Source organism: Charadrius vociferus, unplaced genomic scaffold (genome assembly GCF_000708025.1).
Source record: "Charadrius vociferus isolate BGI_N301 unplaced genomic scaffold, ASM70802v2 scaffold255, whole genome shotgun sequence".
In the NCBI taxonomy this organism is placed as follows: Eukaryota; Metazoa; Chordata; class Aves; order Charadriiformes; family Charadriidae; genus Charadrius; species Charadrius vociferus.
In genome coordinates, this window is record NW_009648785.1 from 2,531,912 (window position 1) to 2,557,445 (window position 25,534).

At 38.8% G+C, this 25,534-nt stretch overlaps 1 protein-coding gene across 1 annotated transcript; it reads left to right on the plus strand.

The window, feature by feature from the left end:
- Positions 1 to 361: 361 nt before the first annotated feature.
- On the plus strand, positions 362 to 15,442 carry RNF32 (ring finger protein 32). Its single transcript, XM_009886790.1, has 8 exons — positions 362 to 385; positions 905 to 1,175; positions 5,853 to 5,995; positions 7,708 to 7,740; positions 8,189 to 8,313; positions 8,532 to 8,640; positions 14,676 to 14,840; positions 15,203 to 15,442. The coding sequence occupies exons 1-8, from the start codon at positions 362 to 364 to the stop codon at positions 15,440 to 15,442; spliced, it is 1,110 nt and encodes a 369-aa protein (XP_009885092.1).
- The last annotated feature ends 10,092 nt before the right edge of the window (positions 15,443 to 25,534 follow it).

Consider the following 25,534-nt stretch of genomic DNA (forward strand, 5'->3'; position numbering starts at 1 on the left):
CTTCAATAAAATAGCCTGGTAGAATAGTTCAATGGGGGTTATTTCTATGGCCAAATTCAGCTTGAAATTTGTGATTACCACCGTTTGTTTTGAAGCTATTTGGTGTATGTTGTGGGCAGTTCACTGAGAGTGGGATGAGGCTGCCAGGCACAGTTGGTGGTTTACGGATCCCCAGGTAACTTCTGTGCCTGGAATACTTGCGTAGCTGTCTCTGATGGTAGGCCTAGGAGACAACAAGTGAAACTGTAGATTTCTCTTCTGCTATTGGTGTTTCTCAGCAGAAACAGCCTCACCAATGTATTCTTGTACATGTCTGTTTGTAGAGCCACTTGACTGTTGTAAAATCAGCTAAAGATTATCAATGGAGCATCGTGATTTTTACAAGGTATGATTTCACATCTTTTAAAATAAGGCAGAAGGGTGCAGAGAAATGGTGGAATAGATAGATAATCCCATTCCCTGTATAAAAATAATATATTCTTGTTTATAGTAAGTGTTCTGGAAGGCAAGGTTAGCCTTTGGGATTGTTTTTAATTATATTGAAGTAAAAATATGTTTGGGCATGCCAAACTTTTATAGTCCATAATGAGTTTATTGCATATAATAATTACAGGTTCAGTAATTAAAACTTTAAAATTACTGCTATTTTATTTAATATAAATGATAAATCAAAGATTTCATTTGACTTTTTATAAGTTAAACCTAGGATGTGTCAGAAACATCAATCTTAAATTTCATATTATGGTAATTGTATGTTAGGCTTCAAGTATGGGAGTTGCATGTGTCCAAAAGCCTTTGACAAGTCAAAAACATTGGCTAAGAGCAGAATTTCTTTTAATTTAGTATAACTTATATGTTTTAAAATCATTTGTAACAATAATTATTCACTTTTTTATCTTTTTAGGGCTGCTCCTCCAAACGAGAGACGATAGCAGTTTCTGCAGTTGCATTACAGGATCATATAATACACAGTCATCAGCTCCAAGATCTTTCGTTAGCAGATCCTTTTAAGTCAAGGACAAGGAATATCAAGAACATTTACAAACCTGTGAACAAAGAAATGGTCAGAGCAGTAGTAGATACTGGACTAAGAAAAAAGAGCACTCACCACAAAAATAAGGAAGATGCAGAAAAGGAATATGTTCTTGATCCCAGTCCTCCACAGCTAACATTAGGTAAACCATTATATTCTGATTTGTAGATTTTTGTTTTTATTTAAAATAAACTAAAATAAGGAGGCTTTCTGTTCAATAAGTTAATGCCAAACAGCATAAAATCTTGTTTTAAAAATTGTAAAAATTCAGCAGTTTATACCATCAAGTAAACAGTCATTTAAACAATGTAATTGCCATCAGTGACTTGAAAGCATCTTTTCGTATCTGAAATTTATTAAAAATATTCTTGTGACAATGAAAGTAAAATGAAGAAGCTAGTGTATCTTGATGAAGAAGGATTCTTCATGAAAAGGTGAGAAGTGTTTTACATTTTTATAATGTGTTTTGTGTATTGACTCTCGTAACTTTCTTTACCTTATATTCTCAAGCAAACATCAGTGATTTAGATGCTGTATTTATTTGGGGGAATGTTTTGGTATTAAGATTTTTTTTAAAGTCTATTTGAAATGGTTTGTTTTATTCCTTATTCAGTAAAGAGACATTTATTAGTGCTGCATTAAATGTATTCTTTGTTAATATATACCCACCTTTACTCAAAGTTAAAAAGGTTTGGTTTTACAATGGTCCTGAGGCTAAACCCAGGAAGAATTAACACCTGTAGTGAAATACCTTTTTCAAATTTAGAAGCAAACATGCAACAAGATAAAAGTCACAGATGTGAGGGGTTGGAATGATGCCTAGTGAGAAAACTCACTTTTAAATAGTATTATAATAATGCAGTTGTACAGCAGCGACAGACAATATTGCTTAAAAAAAACAAAGCCAGGGAGCATCTTATCAGACCGGGAGTCCAAATGTGTTTCCAGCCTATCAGTTTCAGTCTTGTATTTCCCTTTTCTAAAGGTTTCTGCAGTATTCTTGCCATGAACATCTTCTTGTCTCCATCCTTTTAGCTGTCTTGATTAGGCTTTTCTTCAAGGACCTTCTGGCTCAACAGTTTTCAGTTTTAAGCATAATAAACTTTCATCATCATTAATAATTGCTTTATTTACTGTTTTTCATAAAAACGCCCGTAGGCTTCTCTGAAGATCATGTTGCCTTTGCTATAGTAACTGTCACAGGAGTCCCAGCTCTAAAGAGACCCATGTAAATCAATGAGGCTCTGTACAAGCACAGGCATCTGCCTCTTGGAATCAGCTGAAGGTTAAGAGGGTAACTTAAGATAATACACAACAAGTGAGTGTAACAAGTGATAGGACAAAGGTAGTAAGGCAAGGTGATTATTACTATGTTTATATGGTTATAGTTCTAAAGATGGGAAGGTTTTTTTTGGTTCGTTTTGAAGAGGAATTTGAAAGAAGAGAGGATAGTGGGGGGGGGGGGGGGGAACAGCAGAGAGGTACTGGGGTTAACACAAATATAAATAATGAGTGATTATGGAAACTGAAGGTTGTGAAAAAATGCAGCCCAAGTGTGAGCATGTTCTCTGTAATTATAAGAAAGACGAAGTATTTTCTCTTTAAATCACAGCATTGACTGAAACATCCCATGTGAATGCTTGTGCAAGTGATTTGAAAGAATGTGCTGAAAGATTTTTTTAAAATTGCAATTTTTTCTGGGTTTTGCTTATTAGTATTTTAACCTATAGCCTCAAATTATTTTAAAATGCTTGTGTCGAGCTTTCTCTTCTTAATGAGAGTTGTGTGGTTTAAACCTTACAGCTATGAAACAACTTTGAAAACATAATTTAATGCAACTTTTTCTTCTTGAGTTTGTAGGTAATCAAACAAAATCTCACAGGCCTCTATCACTAAGTTTTTCTCAATAGGGACTTGAGTACTAAAATCAAATAGTAATAGTTTAAAGGTTAATGTATGTAATCACTTTGCTAATGTTCATTTTAGGGTAAATAACTCACTTGGTTGTAAATGGGTGTGTCAGTAAATGGGTTGGGCTTGTAAACTTGATGCATAAGGATGAAACTTGGATGTCTTGAGCTGTGATAAATGCAGGCTTTCATTGCTTGTATTTATTCAAAGTGCTGCTTTGAGAATATCTTCGTAGAGCCTTTTGCTTCAACCACATATCCCTGCTTGTGTGTCCTGCTGCCAGTTTTCCTTCATCAACTATGTTGTATAAAAGCTTTCCTTCTAAACACCTGTACAACCTGTCCCTCACAAATATCCCATCTGGTTTATATTATTTAGAAGTTAGGGTTTGCTGCCAATCTGTTCCTATTTGGCAGCTTTAATCATCCATTTGTGAAAGTTTTAAATAAGCATTTTTTTGTACCCTGGGGGTACACAAAAGGCTTTCCACAAAGCCATCACATTGTCTTCCGTAAAACAGTCTCTGACCACAGTGCTTGGAAGAAAATCAAGGGTAGGCATTTTTTATGTTGTGATACTGCCTTTCATGCTGTGACTGGTTTGCTATCTTGTTCTCTCCCTGTGTATCGAGATTTTTACATCATAAAGACCATCGCTTGTGTATATTGGACTATCAAAACAGGATCTTTTTCCTTACTCATTCAGTGATACTCATGGGTGTTACTGTCAGATCAAACTTGATATATGTTTGTACTGAAACTTTTATCATGTGTTTTATAATTTGATTCTTCTTTTGTAGCAGAAACACTGTTCTGTGCAATATATGCTCTTCAAGAGTTGAATAGTCAACGGGGAAAGCACTCCTGCTTGGGAAAACCTCCTTGTCTCTCAGCCACCAATTTCAGCAATTCATGCATAAGCTTTAAGCACAGTATATTTTCTGAAATAGTTATAAGACTCTAAAAAGTTTGCAGGATCCTTGATATTTCTCTTAAACCTCATGATATTTTTCACCATCAGGAGCACCAGGTAAAAGCACTTTACTGCACCAAAATCGATAGACAACACTATTTTACGTTAATACAGTGTGTATATTACATTCTGAAATTACAGTGCTGTAGATACATACATAAGCGCTTTGCTGCTTGACATGGAGTGGTTTGAATTCTAGCCCATAGCCTGCAGGCAGAGCTGTAAGCTCCCGCAGGTGTGGAGGTGCTGTATTTGTATCTGGGTACGAGTTGTCCAGGAACTGAAACAGCATGCCTCTAAGACAATTCATACACGACCACCGATGTAATCTACGGCATTCACTGATTCAAATTTTCTTTTGATACTTAGGTTTACATGCATTGCTTAGCTTTGACTTGATACCTTTACAAGGGTAACAAAAGTAACAAGGTGGGGTATATGTGAACCAAACCATACCTAGAGAGAGCACTTTCCACATTGTTCCAAAAGTATAAACTGACCCAGCTTGAAATCTCAAAGTCATCTTGTTCTAAGATACTGAATCAAATTGGTTACGTTTGAAGGATGTCATAAGCTCACGAGGTTAGGCAGATAGTTCAACTAAAGGGAAGAAAGTATTCCTTATGATTCCGTTAGTACCTCACAAAAGTTCATTAAAAAGGTCAAAGACAGTTTTGTGCAAATTTTAAGAGATTAACGATATACATCTATAGATGGATGAGCTCAGCAGCAGAATTTTTGTCTCAAAAATTAACAACTCCTAGAATAATCAGATACTTGAGTAAGTGGATCACCAAAACCCCATTCTTTGGTTTGTTAGGATTCCTTTTCATGACTAACTAGTATAATCGGTTTGGTTACACAGTCTGTCTGATGGGGTTTTGAAAGCTTATACAGGAAAAATAAGTGCTGCTTATTAATGTCTGGTTTATGCAAAGATTTTGGTCTGAATGAAAGAGTTAACCCTTTCCTTCCCATTTAGAACTAAAACTCTCATCTAGGTGTCATTACCTTGCATTCTAACTATTGCATGTCCCTCCTCCTTTCTGGTTTTAGCAAATACCATTGAGGCTTCATCATGGACTCCTGTAATTGGCCTATTACACATACCTTGGACATTCCTCTATTGACTTTGGTCAGTCCACACCAACTGCTTCTCTGGTCTTCAAAGATGACAAAGATCTATTCTTTGCTGTACCTGCTAGCATCTTTTTTTTACTACTGAGATACTGACACTGGACTCTATCTGCCATTTGTGGGAGTGGGGGGAATATTGTAAGTGTTTTCACTGATCGTTTCTTTGAGAAGGCAGAGATTTCGCATGGATGTGCAGCAAGGCACCTCCCAGTCATCATTTGAGATCAACAAGCTCAGCTATCGCAGTGATCCTGTCACTAGTGTCTTGTAACCCTCTCTTTGTTTCTTTATGTTCTTTATTTCTCTTGTATCTGTCACAGTCTCATTACACTTCAGCATTTTGCACCAGTAACAGATTTTTATTATACCACTTTGTTCATTTTTATTTTTGAGAATACAAAAATGTAATGTTGAAGAAACCTTCACAAATGAATTCTAACAGAGATTTTGTTTGTACGAACAAAATTACGTTGTTGTGCAGTTACATTGTCTAGTTAATAGTCCCCATTGTAGTGGCTGTGGAAAGGTATCAAAATAAGTTCAGATTACTCAGCAAATAAAAGTTTACAGTTAGAAACTTCCTGTATGTAAAAGAGGTTCTGACAATTACTGAATAGTTAATTAATACTAAGAAGTACATTGCCTGCCAGTGGTTTGTCTGATGATAGATTTATATGAAATATCTGTATGAAGCATTCTTAAATAAGTGCATCATCAATGACTTTCACACGAAGAAAATCCATTGTCTGCATCTGCCAATGGGTTTTATTCAGTGATTTTTTGTTGTTATTGTCTACAGCTCAGAAATTAGGCCTAGTTGAGCCTCCTTTCTTGCCACTAACTTCTGAAGAATGGGTAAAAATAAAGCAGAGATCTGTACAGCATGGAGACTCCACACAGCCTTGTGCAATATGCAGAGAAGAATTTGCACTTCAGCCTCAGGTACATGTATAACTGTGTAATTGTGTGGACTACACAATTGTATTTAAAAAAAAAATATCCAGAGTTACTGCTAAAAATCATGCGCTGGAGGAAGAAAGCAAAGAAATGAAAGATTCTAATATAAGACACCATTTAGCATTTAATAGCTGGACCTGGCTATTAGTGGTGAACTCTGAAGGCATTTTGGACATGACATGGTAGAAAAAAGTTGGTAGTGTTTGTTCACTTGTGAAGTTATGACAGAGGAGAAGGTAATCAGCCTTCTAATCTGTTCTTGCAAAGCAGGTATAGGCTATTTGTTGCTTCATTTAAACTCCTGTTAGATATGATCCTAGCCTTAATTCATCAGAATGGTAAATATTCACTAGTTATAAAGTTTAAGATACATTTTGTTTTCTTACAAGTTTTGCTACTTTGCAGTTTACTTCAATAGTTATTTCTATTTGGAAAATGGAAGTAGGTGTGCTCTTAATGCCAGTCAGTTGCTTCCTTAGGTTATCAGAAGAAATGCTTGCATTTTACCTTGATGGCTTTATTCAATGCATGTGTGTAGCATAAGCATAAATACATCATGCTTTATTAGATTGTCATCTGTCATCTTGAAAATGTTAAGCAAAAGGGACAAGTGACTGATTGAAGAGGAGGGCTGCTTCAGAGAAGTGATGATGGTAATTAGCAGAATTATCCCAACTGCTTGCAAGTTTCTTTCCATGTTTTATGGGGTTTTTTTTCTGCCTGTTCCCTCTTAATTTTTCTTGAAGACTTTTTACAGCCAAGCTTGTGATGTGAATCAAGGTCTTTCAATAATCTTAAGTACAGGGCTTTTGGTTCCTTTTACAGCAACCTTAACTGAAGGTGTACAATTGTCCACAGACAGGTGGGATGGATCTGGCAAAAGACCACTCTGCGAATTTCTGGTTACCCTGAAAGTCTAAAGCTTGAGGAGAGCGAGCAAAAGACAGCACTCATTAAAAAGGTTACTTTAGATTTGGCACAAAAAGGGAAATGCCTCTGGAATTCTTTTTGTCCTCAGTGTTTCGTTAGCTTTCCTCCCTCAAGGGAAAAAAGCCACTGTATCTGAAAGCTTTCCCTTCAGCTGGCTGCTAGCCATTAATCCTTTTGTGTTTGCCAGCTCAATGGTGCACACTACTTGTTCTGGTTTTCACTCCTTTCCCAGTTTTTCCTTCCTCTAAGAGCCAACTGCCTTTTTTGTCCAACTCTCTATCTTTTGTCAGGATGGAGATCATCAGCATTTGGTGGGAATTTAGGTCAGATAAAGGTGAAGTTTTCTTGTAGCCTGTGAACATGCTTTCTCTTTTGTTTTTTTTGTATGTGTGAAATGCTGCATTTGATGTATATCACTTCTTGAAATTTAACGTCTCTCTGGGGAAAAGGGAAAAAAATTAATCAGCTTTCATTTTAAGTACTTGTTTTATAATCTCTTCCTCCAGTCAATAGCAGTTGGCATTCCTTGCTTTCTGCCACTCCATGTGTTTTTAATACAAAATTCACATATTGGTTTAAGATGTAAAGTTAAGTAATTTCTGTAGAAGACTAGTTTTATTTTCACCGTAAAGACTGCAGTAGTAACAAAAAACAACTGATGACCTTTCAGGCAGTCAGAATTTTTCTTGTCAGCATTTTTTACTTCTCAGCTTTTAGACTGGTTTTAGGTTGGTTTTCATGGTGTTTTTTTTTCCTTTGAAAAACAGGTGCTGCTTTCGTGTTCCCATGTATTCCATAAAGTGAGTACATTTTTATATAACTGTTTAAGCACATAATACACGTGTATTTTAATTAAACTACTTAAGTGACTATCTTAATGAATTAAATGTAATCATCTTGAAAAGTAGTTTTGATTCCAGATTTTTATGTTAAGAAATATAATTTAAGGCTATTTTATGATGAGGCACTTTATTCCATTTTATTAACCTTTTTAAAACCATATGGGAAAACATAGTTTGTAACTGAGCTATACATTTGTATACTAAGCAGGAATAGTTTAATTCATGACATTTCATGTGAATATATGGATATTTACAAAATTCTCGTAACATTTTAATTATAAAATACTCATCTTGTATGCCGTTTATGGATTGATGAATAAACTGTTTTTACGTTCTGTAGTCTATCCTGTTTCATCTGTTCCAATGATATGAAATATATTGTAAGTAATTGCAGTTATTTTTTCAGGCATGCCTGAAAGCCTTTGAAAAATTTACAGGTAAAAAGTCTTGTCCTATGTGTAGAAAAGAGCAGTATCACACCAGAGTAATACATGATGGGGCTCGCTTGTTTAAAATAAAGTGCGCTATTAGGTAAGCCTTGCTTCTGCTACAGGTGTTGTCACTGGACAATGTTTATTTCTAAATGTTCCAAATGTGTTAAAACTTTAATATAATAAGAAAGTAGACAGAATGAATGCACTACAAAAGCCAAAGTTTACCAAAAAATTGCATAAAATTATTATTTTATATAAATAGTAAAATTATATAATTTTGAGTTTCCTCTTCTTGAGCAAAGTTGTGTCTTGCAGAATTCAAGCTTCCTGGAGGGGATATATTGTTAGAAAATGGTATAAAAACTTGAGAAGAACAGTGCCTCCTAAAGATAGCAAATTAAGAAAGCAATTTTTTGAGAAAAAGGTATGTTGCATTCGCTTCTTTGCTCTGTTTATTTGTTCTGATTCAGCTCCCTTAAAACTCTTGAATATCAGCTCTCAACCTCTTCACTTATTCCTTCTTATTCATACCAAGCAGGCAGCACTGGAGGCACTCAGTTGTTTTGTTAGTCTGTTCACTCCATCCTCTTTACAATGCAGAAGTAAGGAAAATAATTTAAATATTAATTTTAAGGCCTGCCTTTTCTGTAGGCCAACAATAGTGGGCATTTTGTGAGGTTCCGTATTTCCCTTCTCTTTTTGATAAATCCCAGTAATCTGTTTTCCTATAGAATTATATGAAGGGGGTATAGTAAGGGGGGAAACAAATAAATCCATAAACAATCATAAGTTCTTCTCACTGTCTTTGTTCCCTCACTGCACACTGAACTGAAAGGTTCCGTTCCATTCCATAGCTTTGCCCTTCTCTAACTTCTGCTCAGACGCAAGTCAGACTGTAATAAATTAGGGTCCTGACCCCATACAAATGAGGCCAAATCGGGTGCAAGCATTTTGCAATGACCCTGCTTGCCTTTAAGCACACAGCTGCTGCAGAGTCCCTGCGCAACCCTCAAGTCCTCTTTTGCCAACTTCCAGTTTTCCCCCGGTTTAGTAACAGCCAGCCCAGCTGAGCTTTTCAGTAATAAAAACTGCTCTGACACATCCTCAGCAATTACCAAACTGTCCCTCAGGGAGCGAGAGATGCCATCTTCCAGTCCGGATTACCAGACAGGGATTAACAGGGATTAACAGAGCCACACAAGACGCTCATTTAAATGTAGCTACTGTGTGCAACTAGGAAAATACTCTCACCCAGGTTGCAAGCTAAATCAGTGGTAGGTTTAAAAAAAAATACTTATATCAGTTGTTTGGGTTTTGGTTTTTTTAAATCACTGCTTCAGTGAAACAGAAGACTGCTTGCAGAAAAAGGCTTGTTGCTGTCATTATTTGTCACGCTTACTTGGTTGTATCCTGTCGGAGGACAGCTTTGGAGCCAAAGACCCTCTTGCTAGATTATGCCTTTACGTATGATAGTGAGATTGGTACCCCAGAGGTGATCTGGCAAACTATTACAACAAAACTGGTACCACTGTTCTGCTTGTGTGGTAACAGTGACAGGGGAAAGAGGAAATGCTGTTCTCAGCCGTAAGACTGAGACAGCTTGCTGGTTGCTATGCTACCTTTGCAATCAATGCAAAGTCCTTCCCTGTAACAGAGAAAATGAACATGGAGGTAACTGAAGAAAGCTAATGTTACACTTGAAAGTGCTCAAACACTTAAGTTTGGAAGTGAATCCTTGGATGGGATGTGACTGTACTCAAGTAGCATGATGGGAACAGACAACAGAAACACTTAGCTTTTTCTGCATGGAAGACTGGGGAAACCGTCGTATGCTTCTTTCCCAGTAAGGTTGTCAATTTTCTGTGGGCTTATAGCCATGCTTAGCTATAAACAGGGTCTCAGTAAAGGGAAGTTGAAGAAAGCTTCCAAATGTGCTGAAAGTTGCAGCTGAGTGTAATTTGTTAAGATTTCTCTCATTGAACTTCAGATGGCTACAGTATAGCAGTCTACCAAGCTACCTACAATGCTAACAAGCTTTTGGGGGCCCCATCTCAGATACTTATTTTAGGGAGAAACAGCTTGATAGACTGCCCACGTTTCATCACGTGATTATAAGCCATGGGAAGGTCTTCATTTAACATAGTTTCCATATACAGTCTACATCATTAGGAAATCATTCTCATATGTAACACTTCCGGATTTTGCAGGGAACAAAATGGACACTACTTTTTCACCTTCTGTTAAGAATGAATTTATAAAGTCTCGTATGGATTAGCCAGGTTTAAATGAATTCGGTACCAATTGTGATTAAAGGATATATACTTATTTTTCTTAGTGGCTTTCAAGTGGGAATTGTAGATGAGTTTTCCTGCTGTTTGCTCTTTTAAGTGTTTTAATTTTTAAGTGTTGGTTAGTGAGAACACTAAAGAAATTTTTCACAAGGAGCTATCCATTTCCAGATGCTAAAAAGCTGTTCTAAAATAAATTTTGCCTCTCAAACATGTGCTGTGCTTTTAAAATGTTACTCACCAAATGGCGTCACAATCGGGGGCGGGGGGGGAATATCTGATTTTTAATAACCCTACCTCCTCTGAAAGGATCACAAAGGTTAAACAGCAAGTTTCAAACGCTTAAATAAATATCACAAAATAAAAAATAAGATCTGAAATATTAGTACTAGGAAGGACACATATTACTTGTTCAGCGTGCTACAGTAGCCCTTATTACACCTATCATTAAAATTTTTAATAATCTAGATCAAAGGAGATAAGACAGGTCACTGAAACCAAAGTAGGCTACTTTTTAGCACTACTATACACAGAAAGCAGGGTGTTGCTTCAGCATGTTAGGTAGTGATTTTCTTTGATCTTACCTATAAATGTCACTTCTGTATGTCATTTAATTGTGGTATAGTCTTTTATTGGTGCAATTAAATCTTTTCAAATGCATTGCATTATCTCCAGCTTTGCTAAAAATCTTGCCATTGTTTAGGAAGCAAGGTAAGTCATTGTGAAGTGATATAGTTGACTTTAGTTTCTTCCTCCCCCATCCGCATGATTTCTCCCAACGATTTTAATTTAAATCTCACCAAACAGTATAATGGTCCTGGAATTTGTTTAGTCGTTTGACTTCCTTTATCGCATGGAGATGGTAAACATTCTGTTGCTAACTTGAAGTGGCTCCAAGCAGCAAAACTAGGAGGATATTAAACCAGTAAAAGCTTATCAACTGATTCATTGATATGCTGTAAATTCCAGCCTTTTCATTTTACTTTTGAGGGTTGCCATAAGTCAACACATTAGTAAGCAATTTGCTGACATTGGATCACTTAAAAAGGCTTCCCTGTGGACAAAGTTCACCTCGGTGCTTTGTTTCATCGTTTTATTTTATCATAGTCTTGTGCTGCTGTACAGATGACTGATGTAGTTTTGCATACCAATAGAGTATTTCAAATAATCAGTTTGTGCCATTCTATTCAAGTTTTAAGAAGTCACAGACATAAAATATAGAGGTACAGTGTTTTCAGAAATAAATTCAATTAATCAGTTTCAGTTGTTCTAGGAAAAAAGGTTATTCAGTACTATGCATTAAAACACAACAGGATTTAACATTTAAATCCTAGAACATGTTTAACACTAACAAATTATACAAAATGCTTATTTCCTTTCTGGTTTTATTGGTAGTTTGCACTGATTTGCCAGTTAGCAAAAGTTTTGGGTTACATTTCAGTTACACTTTTTTTTTTCTTCCCAACCTTAGACATTATTTGCTGATTGATGGATACGGGTTGGGTCAGGTCATACTGCAGAAAATACAGAAGTAGCTCAAAGCAGATAGTATCTTAGCAGCAGGGGAACTTAATAGATCACTGTGTCAGGCAGGAGAAGTTTTCCTCTCTTTATTTTTACAGCTTCTGCTCAAGGAGGTTCATAAGAGGACTTTCAGGATCACTTAGTGAAATGGGGAAGAGAAACACAAGTGCAAGCTGAGGGAAGAAACGAAGGGCTTCTCCCTGCCGAGGGAGAAAGGAGCAAGAGGCAGAGACAGAAAGGGGGCACTGCTGGCTTAGAGCAACCCCAGCCCCCCTCTGCCCCTCCGTTCAGCTTCAGCTCTCCTTGCTGGTTAGCTTGCCTCAGCAGCCACAGACAGGCCAAGTCCTGGTACTGACCACGTACTGGCTGTGTTGTTCTCACCTTCACAGAAATAGATACTGGAGAAGGGGAGAGTTAAAACGTGGTTGCTTTTCCTCAAATTTTGGGTCCTGAGAGCCTATTAGAAAGCATTGTCACAGATGCTCTAGCTTTTTATTACATCCCCTAGCTTCCTTATGAAAACAGTTCAGGTCTGTTCAAGTTTGATACCAATGTAAATGAAGACCCAGGAAAAATCGGTACCAAAAGTGTTTTCAAATGGATCAACATTTTCTTGCTGTTGAACAGAAACCATGAATTAGATAAGGTTTAGGTGTAACCTTACCCTATTCTTCCTGAAGTTAGATTTTAAAATGAGAAGTTTTTAGAGATTTTAAGAGAAGTTAAAATTGCAGTGTGGATTGGCTTCAGTTCTAGAACACTTCAGATAAAACTTACTAGGACTGCTATTGCTCAGTGAAATACGTGATCACATTAAAATATCAAAGACATAACCTGATTAAAGTGTAGTGCAGTAGTATTTCATGTCTCATTCAGGAAGCTCACAGTGTCATCGTTTGGGATTGTTTGGAGACCACAAAGGGTAAATATTGAAGGAGGCCTGTGGTGGGATTTTGTTTGGTTGGTTTTTGTTTTACACATACCAGGGAAGGGCAGTGTACGTGTCTGCGTGGGAGAGAATCAGATTTTCTTCTTTCTTGTCAGTGAACAGTCACAAGGGGAGCACAAGATTACCCATCTGCTCTTTGCTGGACATAGAATTCTCTCACAGAGTACAGACAGGCCTGCTGCTTTTCCTAGCACATTGCCATGTAAATACATATGCTATAGAAGAGGTCTTGGGGGAAATTGTTTCTTCTTTTTTTTTTTAAGTTTTGTTGAGTTGATACATCAGCATTAACTAACACGGTAACTAAATCTGACAGATGGATACCTCCTTTGTGTTGGGGATCATTTGAAAATAGAGTAAGTCATAATTGGTCTCAGCAGTGGATCAGACCGTAAAATAATAAAAAAAAAAAATTACACAGGATCAAATCTAACATCAAGAAGCAAACAACTTGTCTTACTTAATGGTTTTTACCATTTCCCTTACCTGGATGTTTATAATGCTTGTCTCTAAAGTCTTTATTGAGAAACGTTATGGGTTTCACTGGAAGACACTGTCATACTTGCACATTGTATGGACTTTTTTTTAATGAACTGGGTTTTTTTTTTTCATAGTTTTGGAAGGAAATTTAGGAAATTCAAAGTTTAAATGAAGTCTTAGAATGTTAAGTGAGCTTTTCAGATAGCTTTTGTGGGTGTTTTGTGGGCTATGGGCTCTTGATTCCTTTGGGCCTAGAAAAGTTCAGTTTGAATATTCTGATATATGCTATGAAGGGTCACTTTAGCAGTTGTAAGGGAGCACATGTCCTGGTACAGAAAAGCTACCAAAAAAAAAAAAGTTAAATGAAACATCAGGAAAGTGTTCTGGTAGCATCAGGCTGTCTGACCTTGACAACAGCCCTTCTGCCACCTCACTGTTTTCCTATTGAGTTCTCAGTCACAGGAGATGCATGGAGGTGAAGGCACATGTTGCGTGGTCACATACAGCCACTGAAGCGTTCCTTAAAACTGCTGAAAGCAGTTACGAGCATTGTCACAAAAGATGAGGCCAAGGCTTGTGTGGTTCCCTAGAGAACTTTCAGATATCACGATAGCAATGAGAGGAAGTTGCCACAGGGAGTTGGGATTGCACTCAAGGAGATGATTTAAGAAAAGCATTCGTTGCTTTTAGGTATTTATTTTGCTGATGGGAGCATCTTCACATCTGATGACCAGCTTGCTTAGGCCTACCTGCAATATGCAGAAACATATTTAAGGCAGCAGGTCATAAAATTCTATGCCAAGGACCAGACCTAAGATGACGCTCCTCTCATTGCTTATCATGCCTTTAGCTAACTCCACAGCAGATGCTCTGGTTTCCCATCAAGTAACCAATGCTCAGCCAAGTTCTACGCTTCATTCTCTAACAGAGCTGTACCAACTGTGCTGCACCCATACGGGCTAAGAACAGAACATCTGTCTTGGGAAATTTCAGTGATGAAAATCCTGTGTTTTCTCTGAAGGATAATGGTCTATCAGTGGAGTCTGGGGGCCTGATGCTTTTAACCTCTAAATCGGCACTGGACACCAGCTGAAACGGGAACAAGATTCCATAGATCATGCACTAATCAGGCTCACTTGTCCAGTCACTCACCATTTATCCACATACGGACTACCTATAAGTAACTCCAAATCTAACAGCAGTTGATGTTCTTTCCAGGTTCAACAGATCAGCAATCGACTATTGAGTTCTTACGACATCAACCTAGATGAATTTTTTTCTGAGATAGATTCTTCTATAGCTGCAAGTAGAGATGTGTTTCAGCAGTTGGAAAGAAAAGAAATACTACTCAGTGAAACTGACTGGGAGAAGATCCAGATGCAGGTTGGTTGGCTTTTTTTAAAGTAGTTTTGCATTTATAAGCATTTTTTATGCTCTTTGGAGGGATGGCAGTCTCTTCAGCACAATTGAGTGTTTTTCTGTTTTCTTAAATTTCAGTCCATCTGTTCCAAATCTGAAATATTAAGAAGTTCTTACAGTTGAGGGGTTTTCCTCAGCAGTGTCTCTCTTCTCAGTGAAAGAGCCCAAAGAGGCCATAGACAAAACTGAGAATCAGCGTTAATAGTTTCTGAAAATACATTACAATTGTAAAATTTGAACATTTGAATTAGCATATTGCTGATGCATTTACCTTCCATTGTTTCACTACAGGTTGTTTGGTTTGTTTGTTTGTTTGTTTCACTCAGGCATTTCGGCAAGAGATATTTGACTGTCCTATCTGTATCATGCCACTCAGTCCTGCAGTCCATCCTGCCTGTCTGTCTTCTGGTAGCAGCAGTCAGTTCTCACGACAGACTGTTCTGCTTTCTTGTTCACATTTGTTTCATCATACCTGTCTTCAAGCATTTGAAGAGTTTTCCTTGGGAGAGCGACATATTTGTCCTTTATGTCGCTCATATTATCAAAAGAAAATCCTCAACTGTTGATATACATAGCTCATGATGAACTACCTCACGGATCATCGCTGTCAACATGTGTAGTTCTCACTTTGGAGCCTTTTCAGAGCCAGATCTTCCAAGAATAAATGATTTTGTACAGATGATGGTACTCACCTTGTATTTCAAGAAGTAAGCGTTAGGAAGGTGCTGTTGCTTCCTTTTTATTTCAGTTTCATCTCTGGTCTTTCAGCGTTTTTATTCTTCCTCCCTCTGTCACTCCTACCTTCCTCCACTTTTATTTCCCTTTCCCGCAGGTGAGCCGTAGTTGTTTCAGGCCTTGTGGTCATTCAGCAATACCCCACTATTACCCCTCATGTGGCTTTTACACCTGATTTGTTGCAGCACAGGTTCCAACTCTCAAAGACTGCCACCACTGCAGCTGGTAAGTGTAGCAAGAAACACTTCTTTTCCCCTTTCCTTCAGCCACACTTACTAACTCGAACCCTGCCTCCTGCTTCCGCTTGAACAACTCCGACCAACTCCAGAGTGCTGCAGGTAGATAAAAGTGGCCCTCAGAGACGCAGGATCATTTCAGAACTTCAGAGAACCATGGAACCAGTAAGTACTGACCACTTTCAAGAGAAAGAAAAACATGATTATGACTTTTCGGCTATCCATTGCTGAAACTACGTCAGGTCACCACAGATCACTTGTAAGAAAAGTAGGAGCACGTAAAGACAAAAGTCAGAAGGTAAAGCAAAATGAAGTAGCAACATATCAAGGTAACAAGAAAATTCATTTTGCATAAAAAGGCAATACCCGATCAACTATACAAAGGATAGAGAATTTCCAAATAATCCTGACAGGATCAAATTGTGTCATGCACCACGGGAGGGGGTCACCACAGTACCAGGTGTATGGCTTTACGGTCTTGAGCTGGAAGTGGGAAAGGCTGTAGTAGAGAATCCTTAGAGAAAAAGTGTTTTACAGATCAGACTCTCCTTTTGGGCAGCCGGGAAGCTGTCTGCGGGGCTTTCGGAGAGTTTGGCTTTCCCTAGGAACTTGTGGAGCATGCGTGACACTCCAAAGGCCTAGGAACTGATAAACCTGTCTTGAAAACGGGCAGGAGGGAAGAAATCCTGGGGAACTGCAGACATCAGTTTTACTTCATTTCTCAGAAAAACACTGGTACAAGCTACTTAAAAAGAACTAGTATTTGACATGGGATTTGCCAAAAAGAAAATCGTAAGCCAATTCGGTTCATTTCTGTAACAGGATACAGTCCTACAAAAGAAGCAGAAATTGCAATGTCACAAACAATTAAAGTGCGGGACGTACACTTATGGAGTCATAAGCCCACATATGAGATGACTTGCATCTTATCTATGTAGCAGTACAGAGACTTTCTGTAGAACGACATCCAGAAAAAAAAAAGAGACCACCAAAATTAACCCAAACAAAAAAAAGTACCAAAGACAATATAGCGTAAGGGCTCAAAGCTGGAGGTTTCTGTGTCCAGTTCTGAGTTTCTAGAAACACAGGAGGATCCCCACAGGCAGCACAGAGGGTGATGTGAGGCCTGTGGAACACAGCTGAGGAAATTGGGGGTCACTTGTTACATAGAAGATAAAGGGAAGTGTGATGCTCAGGTGTGGAAACAGCTGGTGCAAGCAGAAAGGCTTGTCTCCCTCTGGACACTTGAGAACCAAATTAAATCTCAAAGCACAGCAAGGGCTGTTCACATTTGGCATTTAGGAGACCTCAGACAGTTAAACACTGGGATATACTGCCCAGGGACAGCAGAGCCACATCCCAGAGAGCCCCTGCCAGGCTGGGTCAATACCGGGGATGACGTAGCTGTTTGACACTGCAGCCAAAAGATCAGACGTTTCCAGGTCCCTTCCAGCCACATAAGTCTTGAACTTTAAAAATGGCCAAAAATCTCCCATGAAATGGAAAGTCTGAAGCTGTTTAAGTTTCAAATAGTCTAAGCAACATGCTGGTCAGGTTTTTAATATATAAAAATTGCCCTTCAGTCAAAGAATTAAGCTATTGAAAATGACTTATACATTACATCATCAGCGGACTCTTCTATAAACAAACCCCACTCACCTAAAGCAGAGGGTTCAAATTAATTGTGCCCCTCTCTTAAACACAGGGTTGTAATGCCTCTGAACGTGCAGGAGTCTCCGTTACATACTATACATCATGTTTTTTTAAAGGCCTGACCATTTGAGAATCTCAAAAGCACGTTAAATTGGGGGGAGGAAGGAAGAAGAGAGAGGAATGCAACTATTCACACCAATTCCTGACAGGATAATTTAGTGTGCCACAGAGATATTTTTTTTTCATTGCTTAAAATAAGAAGTATTAAAAGCAAAACTCCACTATGAATCACACTAACTTTATTGAAAACACAGTAAAAATAAAAACATTCCTACAAAACACTCAGTGTAACATTTCAAACAAAGGACAAAGCAAATTATCACTGCTTTTCACAAAAAAAAAAAAAAAAAAAAATCAACCTAAGGTGGCAAGTGGTTTCATTTGGTTTTGTGACACAGCAAAGTACCCACAACTGACAGTGTTATAAAACATATTTCTGCATGACCTAAAAATAAACCAGGGAGAGTTTGGTGGGGAGAAGGTATGTACACAGAAAATTGTTATGGTTAAAGTAATGCTAAAAGCATAATTTTTCAGCTATATTTTAGCCTGGTCCAAGATAAATCCATGTGAAAGAAACACGCGTTACTGAAGACTGCAGAGTTTACAGAGCCTTAAGCACAAACTGGACCACGAGGGGCCGCTGAGTCCATTCAACATCTCTCCACCTCACACACAGTGAAGATTGCACGTAATATTTTATTGAGGGGGGTTTTTTTGCTAAACTAAAATCTTAACCAGTAACACTACAGTGGAAAACATGGATGTCTGTGACGGAAGATACCTGCTGCCACTGTCACAGCACCTACGGTTGCAACACCCGCAGAAACGCTAGCTCACACCTGTATCCTTACAGTCTCATCACCCAGGTCCATGTGAAGCTGATGCCATATGACGAGACACCAGCAGCACTCAGAGTATTGTCAGTCTCCTCAGTGGGAATTTTAGAGACAAAGCTTCCCGGAGACAAGAGCAATGCATGGTGTCTGTTTGGGTAACGCAGGGTTGGGCTCCTAACCCCACAAGAGTACAGGGAATTTAGCTGTATTTTTGTGTATGTGTTTCACAGACTTTTAAGTTTTCAAATCCATGACCTAAATGTATCTTTTTTTTTTTCTGTCAATTTGTTTTTAAAGCAATAGAAGTCAGGCCAAGTAAGACAGAAATACTTTGACATGTACTTTTTTTTTTAAAAAAAAAAAAAAAAAGCGGCCCAACTTTGTTTTGTTTTATAAAGCCAGGGAAGGGAAAGTTACTCACAGATTTTGTGAGTATTTTGGCTGTTTTGTTTTATAAAGCCAGGGAAGGGAAAGTTACTCACAGATTTTTTGAGTATTTTGGCCCAGACTGGGAAAACTTATGGTTGGGGTAAAATGGGAGTCATGCACTAATTAATCTTCTCCTGAAGCATTTAAACACACCCATCGAATTCACGGTACAGGTACCACCATCATGCTGCGTTTCTGAATGATCATTTACATGGAGACAGAAGGTCCAAAACCTGCTCCTACACGTGAAACACCAACGGTACAGAAAACACATGAAGAGCCTTCCCTCAGCACCCTGCAAATGTTGACTTTGATCAAAACATGAGAGAGTTGGAGAGTGCCGACACACCGGACCGATGCGTCTCCATCTCCAGTGGAGTAAGGCAGCACGGCACATCGGGAGCTGCGGCCTCACCCTACTAATGACAAGGAGGACAAGGGGAGCAGTTCCACGAACAGCAGCTCCTCCGCAGTAACTGCCGTCAGCACAGGCTCACATGGGCTGTACGAGCACGCTACTCTCCATGAGAAGTGAGCCGGTTGCCTCACGCTACTGAAGGTTAAAAGCACATATGTATGCAATGACTAAATCATTTCCATCTCATACCTAACTCAAGCTTACATGAGCTCTTGGTAATTTGTTAGAGGACCTACTCTAATGACAGTGTTGTGTTAATGGAACCTAGCGGTAAAAAACAGATCCAAGTACAAATGAATAAAAACTAACTTTTTCTCCATGGAAGAACATTTCTAACTAGGGAATGAAATGTGGGAAAAGAAATACATTAAAATCAAAGGAAGTGCTCTGATACGTCCAACAGCTGGTATCTACAGGAGCACTCATTATATGAGGAATGCAAAATAAAGCACTGGTCGTGATAGGAGTTTCATCCAGTGAAATTACTTAATGTAATGAGGGGTAGAAGCAACAGCGATACTTGAGGTTAACACACAACAAATGTTTAGAAGCAATTTAGAAGCAGTATCCCAAAGAGCTCAGGTAGGTATAAATGAACAGTCGGATACTTGAAGTCTTTACGAACTGGGATTACCTAATTTCTGTGTTTGAGAGGTCTTAATGCAGACACAGCTTTTAAACCCCTTGGATTTAGATATGTCAGAACTATAAACATTTACAGGATATTTCTTACACTATTACTTTGCCTGTTTGGAGTCACCTTCAGTTACTCGTTAAAACATTTAATGCTATGTATATAAAAACAATAATCTGTGAGCAATAAATGAAACTGAAAAAATGTAAGTAATACAGAACAAGGAAGCATCCTCAGGTTTTCTGTTACCAAGTAAGAGCCATCTCCACACGTTCACAGGCTGCTATAAATTTTAGTTGAAGGATACTGTTGCACTGTGAAACACAAATCCAGTTTTTAGAAGAACTTACCCAGTTCTTTTCAGTGCTAGTGAATTACTGGTACATTTGGAGAACATACAATTAACTTTCATATACTAACAATGCATGTGTTTGTTCTTTCTCTTTGACAGAAGAGTTTGAGGTGCTTCAGTTGTGAAACATTTCCAAAAACCTTCCCATTTACGTTTCCTGCTGGTATGTACTCTTACAGATCTGTGTAGATTCTTCTTGTTCTGTTATTTCACATTTTGTCTGCATCAAGAGGAGCATCTGTTCTCAACATCAATGCCACCAAATAAGATGGGGAATGACTCGAAAACAAAAAAGGAAAGCAGCCAAGATGTTAGAGGTCTTCAAGAATTAAGGCCAGATTTAGAAAAAAGCTTCATCAGCCCTGAATTTCATAAGCCTAAGGATTTTAAATATATTTTTAGAAATATGGAATTTTAAAGATGGACTAGAAAAAGAATGGCAAACATACTGTCTGCACAGGTGAGCTCCATGTCATTTCCCCACCCTCCCAATTATGGGGCACAGTGGGGATTCTAGAAGTCCCATTTAGTGTTAATTCCCCGTAAGTTGCGTTCTCCTTCCTAAGATTGTGACCCATATCATCTGGCTTTAATTGCTAAAATGAGACTTGTAGGAGATCCTCTCTGGATGTGGTCTGGAGGGAACACGATTCTATTGAGAACCGTGCAGCATTCCCGAGACAGCAAGAAGCCCTTCAAACACAGAATGGCCTGCATGGGAACGCGCAACCAGAAAATCCCAAAGGATGTCTTAGTCTCAACAAAACAGAGCTGAAAGTGAAAAGCTGCAGTTCAAGAACACGCACAGCTGTCACCTGGAAACCCTGAGAATCTGCAGTCCCAGTCAAAAGCAACCCAATTCAGCAGCTAGGACTGCGTGTGGCAGTTGGACAAACCAGGGGCTGATCTCCCCACTCCCGGAACAGAAATGGAGCATCACCACCGCTGATGAGAGTGTCACAGACGGTTTGCCCAAGGGAAGAGCACTGGGTAAGGCAGGAGGTGGCAGAGCTTATCACCATCTGGGTGATGGCTGTTGCCTTCGATTGCTCTCCCTGAACAGGATGAATTCAAAAGCAGCATTTTTGTGAAGTTCAAATGCTGTTAATGCGACTGAAATAACCTGCCAGTTCACCAACAGTAAATTCAATATTCCGCTCAAGATTTCAGCTCATGAAATACCGGGGCTGGGGAGGGGAGTTAGTGTTTGCAATATTGTCCCAAGTCAGCACTAAAATAACAAAAATAGGAATGCTTGGGGGTAGGGGATCTTATTTCCATAAAGCGTTTAAAGGTTCACCATTCACATCAACACTTTTTTAAACAAAACTAAGCACACTTCTTTTTAAAGAGGTCATTAACATGGCCTTAGTGTACCGTTTCTACTTAAATTACTTCACCTAGATTTTAAAAATTGCTGTTTTACATATACTGTGATTTTAAAAAACTGGATTGAGCTGTCTTCCCATGCTTGTTGATTCGAAACTGAAGATGCTAGTCCGGTAAGCACAAGGCTCAGCTGCTGCACACACACCACTGGAGCCCATCCTGCTGCTGGAAGAGGAGGGAAAGAAAGTGAAAGGAAAATAACCTAGAACATTCTTGCAAATTTCAAGGAAAGTCAGAAGCATGAAGAAGCCAATTGCTCTTTGTTTCTGCCCTTTCCCCCTCTAATTTAGACTGTAAATTCTTTAAGAAAAGGCCCATCTTGTCGTCACTACACAGCAGCGGCACGCGTGAGCACTTGAAGTAGCATCAGCTGCTGCAGAGACAGAGGGGCGAGCAGGAGAGACCTGGTGGGACAGACGAGGGCTGCAGCCCCTTCGCACTCGTCACTCCTGGTGACATACCGGAGGAAGCATCACTCCGCAGCACACGCGTCCATCCCATGAAGCAAACAGCGGCACGAGCTCCTGTCTGTGCAGGCTCGACTGCGGCAACAGCCGTGCCTCTGCTACTCCCAGTGGGACTTCGGAAGCAGACAAGGAAAACAACCGGTCAAATCCTTTAATTTCTATGACACTAAAACAGTCAACAGGGTAAAAGGTATGGGAGGAACAGGGCCAGAGATAAACGTCACATTACAGACAATAAACAAAACTTCCTATGAATGCAAAACTTGTTACTCATACAGTAACCAATACTATTATTTTTTAGCTTAAAGTGGTAAGTATGTGCTTTACGCTTAGAAATCCTACAATATTACAGTTCCGCCACTGCATTTAATATTGTGCTACCAACACAGAATAAAGCCAAGAAACGGCTAACTTAAAACACTTAGTTTACATCTACTTTTTGGTCTTGTGTGGTATCTAGTTGAAGATGGAAGCATTTATGTGCTTTTTGCCTCATAAGAAGTGAGGCAGATGTTAATGTTACTAAGATCAGCTGTATATACCTTGAAGGTATAGACCACCTGACTCTACATGAGTCAAAATACTAGGAATGTATCGTCAATATCCATTAATGAATTACCAGTTGCTTGTATTTAAGTGACCATATGCTTCTGTGAAAAGTACATAGTGACCTGTATCTTACATGTAATGTATTTGTAGCGCCGTATCTGTAAAGAAGTTTTGCATCAGCATGTCATTTTCCAGGCCAAAGGCATATTTTAATATGGACAGTGTCACAATGTAAACAGCTGATTTTGAAACTAAACAGTCAGTAATTGCACCGGGTAGTTCTGAATTTCTCATCCACCTTGGAAGCCGCACAGCATCGGAACCACCCTCCCTATTTCAGTGTAAAATCTTCCCTAACGTAGCCTTAACCCACACACCTGACTGCAGAAGGGGTGGGAACAGGCAAGGCTGTAACATTTGTTTTGAGACAGAGTTGTAAAGTCTTGCCTGAAACTCGTGTGCTTATCACCAGGAACTCTCTCTGCTCAATTTAAGCAAGTGCCCAACTCACTTTCAGAAGCCACATACACGTTATAATCCCATCTTCTTCTAGGTTCTTGGGTCACAGATGCCAGGGCAAACATCTCTCCAAAAGTATGAAGAGCGAGACCTGGGCTGGTTCATACTCCCTAGATTTATTCCTTAAATTTGTTTCTTCAGTTTCACAGAGTGTATTTAAATAACTGCCTAACATTGCAATAGAAATATTTTAATAAAGCCAACTAGGCTCACACCCCACAACTCCCCAGCCCCATTAAGACACGAGGACAATTTTGGTCACCCAATCACTTGCATGGACAAGTGGATACTCTTCAGTTATGTTGAACTGTAATGCTAATACATAAGGCTACAAGCTCTGAGAATACCTGAATGATGCCCCTAATAATAAATCTCCCAATATTTTAAATGTAAACACATTTTAAAACGACTTTTAATTACAGCTCCCTGTTCTTGGTTGCAGAACTTTGACTCGTATAAAGATTTCTCACTAAAATGTCAGCATAAAACTCAAACAAGAGAAAAGATGCTTGTAAATCTTAATGAAATTAAGCAATTTTACTTTAAGTCTTCCAAGACTCAGTACAACACACCAACAGTCAGTTTCATAAGCCTTGAATTTATGCTAATCACACATTAAAAAAAAAGTAACTCTCTAGCATCATATCTACTACAGCAGTATTTACATTATGCCCCAGTTCAAGTCAGAAAAGGCAGCTGCAAAAAAAAAAAAAAAAATGGAGAAATCCTCATGTACACTGGAGCCTGATTTTTGAAGCACTCGGGGAGGGGAGAACAAAACTGACATTCACCCACAGAGCAGTACGGTCCATAGCCCGGAGCAGTCATCGCAGCAGAACGGCCAGAGTTTCTGACACAAAGTTTACCTTATTTGGGAGAGACAGTTAGCTGTCACCGCCTGATCACGTACAAGACCCCAGACTACAGACACGCTTGTTTTACAGAAAAGGAAAGAAACAGGAACGTTATCTGACTCGTGACATAACGGGCACACGCTGATGGTGCCCCCGTTCCCATCTGTGTGAAGATTACTTGTGGCAGTGCAGGACAAAAATGCAACCGGATTTTGAATACTTGCTTGGGCTTTGGTTGGCGAGTTTGTTGTTTTGTTGTGGTTTTTTTTGTTGTTGTTTGTTTGTTTTGGGGTTTTGTTTGGTTTTTTTTTTTTCTTTTTCTTTTCTATAAGCTGCTTAGAGGGTTCCTAAGGCTGCAGTAACGCTAAGGACATGACCACCCACCGATGCCATCCTGAATCTAAGGCCTCTGAACAGTTACACTGTAACACTGCAGAAATTCATACTACCAAGACTGAACACACAAGTTTTACTTACCAAGCCACCTATGTCATCTCTATAAGCTTAGAATTTAATTTACGATATCTACACATACAGGCCTATATACACGTTCATTTGTACATTAAAAAACAGGCGAGTGAAAGATACTGTATTACGCCACTGAACAGAAATCCTGGTAACTATAGTATAAATTCAAAGAAATAATTTACTTCAAATTAAAGAAGATTGTAAAAAACTGCAATTGCAGCCTCCTAGGCCTGTGCTACTTGCATTGATTACAAGTACTGCATATACACAGTAGTTCATAAAGAATTTTACAGGGATGTACTTGGTAGGGTAAGTGACCCCCGTGGCACAATAGCTTACAGAACTGTAAGAGCTGTGACAGGGGGTCTACGCAGCTTTTTACAAAGCATACTAGGCTCAGATTTAACACTGAAGTTAATCTTCATCTGGTACTTCGCTCTATTCAATAAGACGTTGTCGGGCCACCAGTAAAGCAACGGAGCATTTATAGCTAGGAACAGAAAGCTGAAAACGCTGCCCTTCCGCGAGAGCTTTGTGACACGAGAGTGTGAACAGCCTACTGCATCCAGCACAACAGCAGCTGTGATCTCTACCAGTTACTCATTTTTAACACTGTCTCAGTGGAACTGTTTATCTACTGTCAAGGATACCTACTCCAGGTAGTTTACGTTTCCAGTAAGGGTCATATAGGGCTTCAAGTGTATTTTTTTTTTTTTTTTTCAAACCAAGTCCCAAAGTTATTCTTTATAGCTGTGTCTGTGTAACACAGGAGGTACTGTGCATTCAAATGGTAGCAGGTTTATATCTAAAGAAGTGAGACCGTCAACAAATAAAAAGGAATGCATTATTCTCTTCAGCTTCCAGTCTTCAAGGCACCTCCTGCATTAGCTAACTGGGAAATAAACAAGCAGACCAAAAGTTCACTGGAAAGAAGAATGTGATGTAGCTAACTTCCTCAGAAGCACACAGCATCAAAAAAAAAAAAAGAGACAAGGTTGGACCCAAATTATCAACAAATAAATTCAATATAAAAATGCTGATGAGATGACAGGAATG

What these genes read in the sequence shown, in the direction of transcription:
- RNF32 (XM_009886790.1), top strand. Translation starts at nt 362, where the DNA reads ATGGAGCATCGTGATTTTTACAAG. An exon ending in AATTTGCACTTCAGCCTCAG is followed by an intron (nt 5,996 to 7,707) that starts GTACATGTATAA and finishes TTTGAAAAACAG; the next exon opens with GTGCTGCTTTCGTGTTCCCA. An exon ending in AAAATAAAGTGCGCTATTAG is followed by an intron (nt 8,314 to 8,531) that starts GTAAGCCTTGCT and finishes TGTGTCTTGCAG; the next exon opens with AATTCAAGCTTCCTGGAGGG.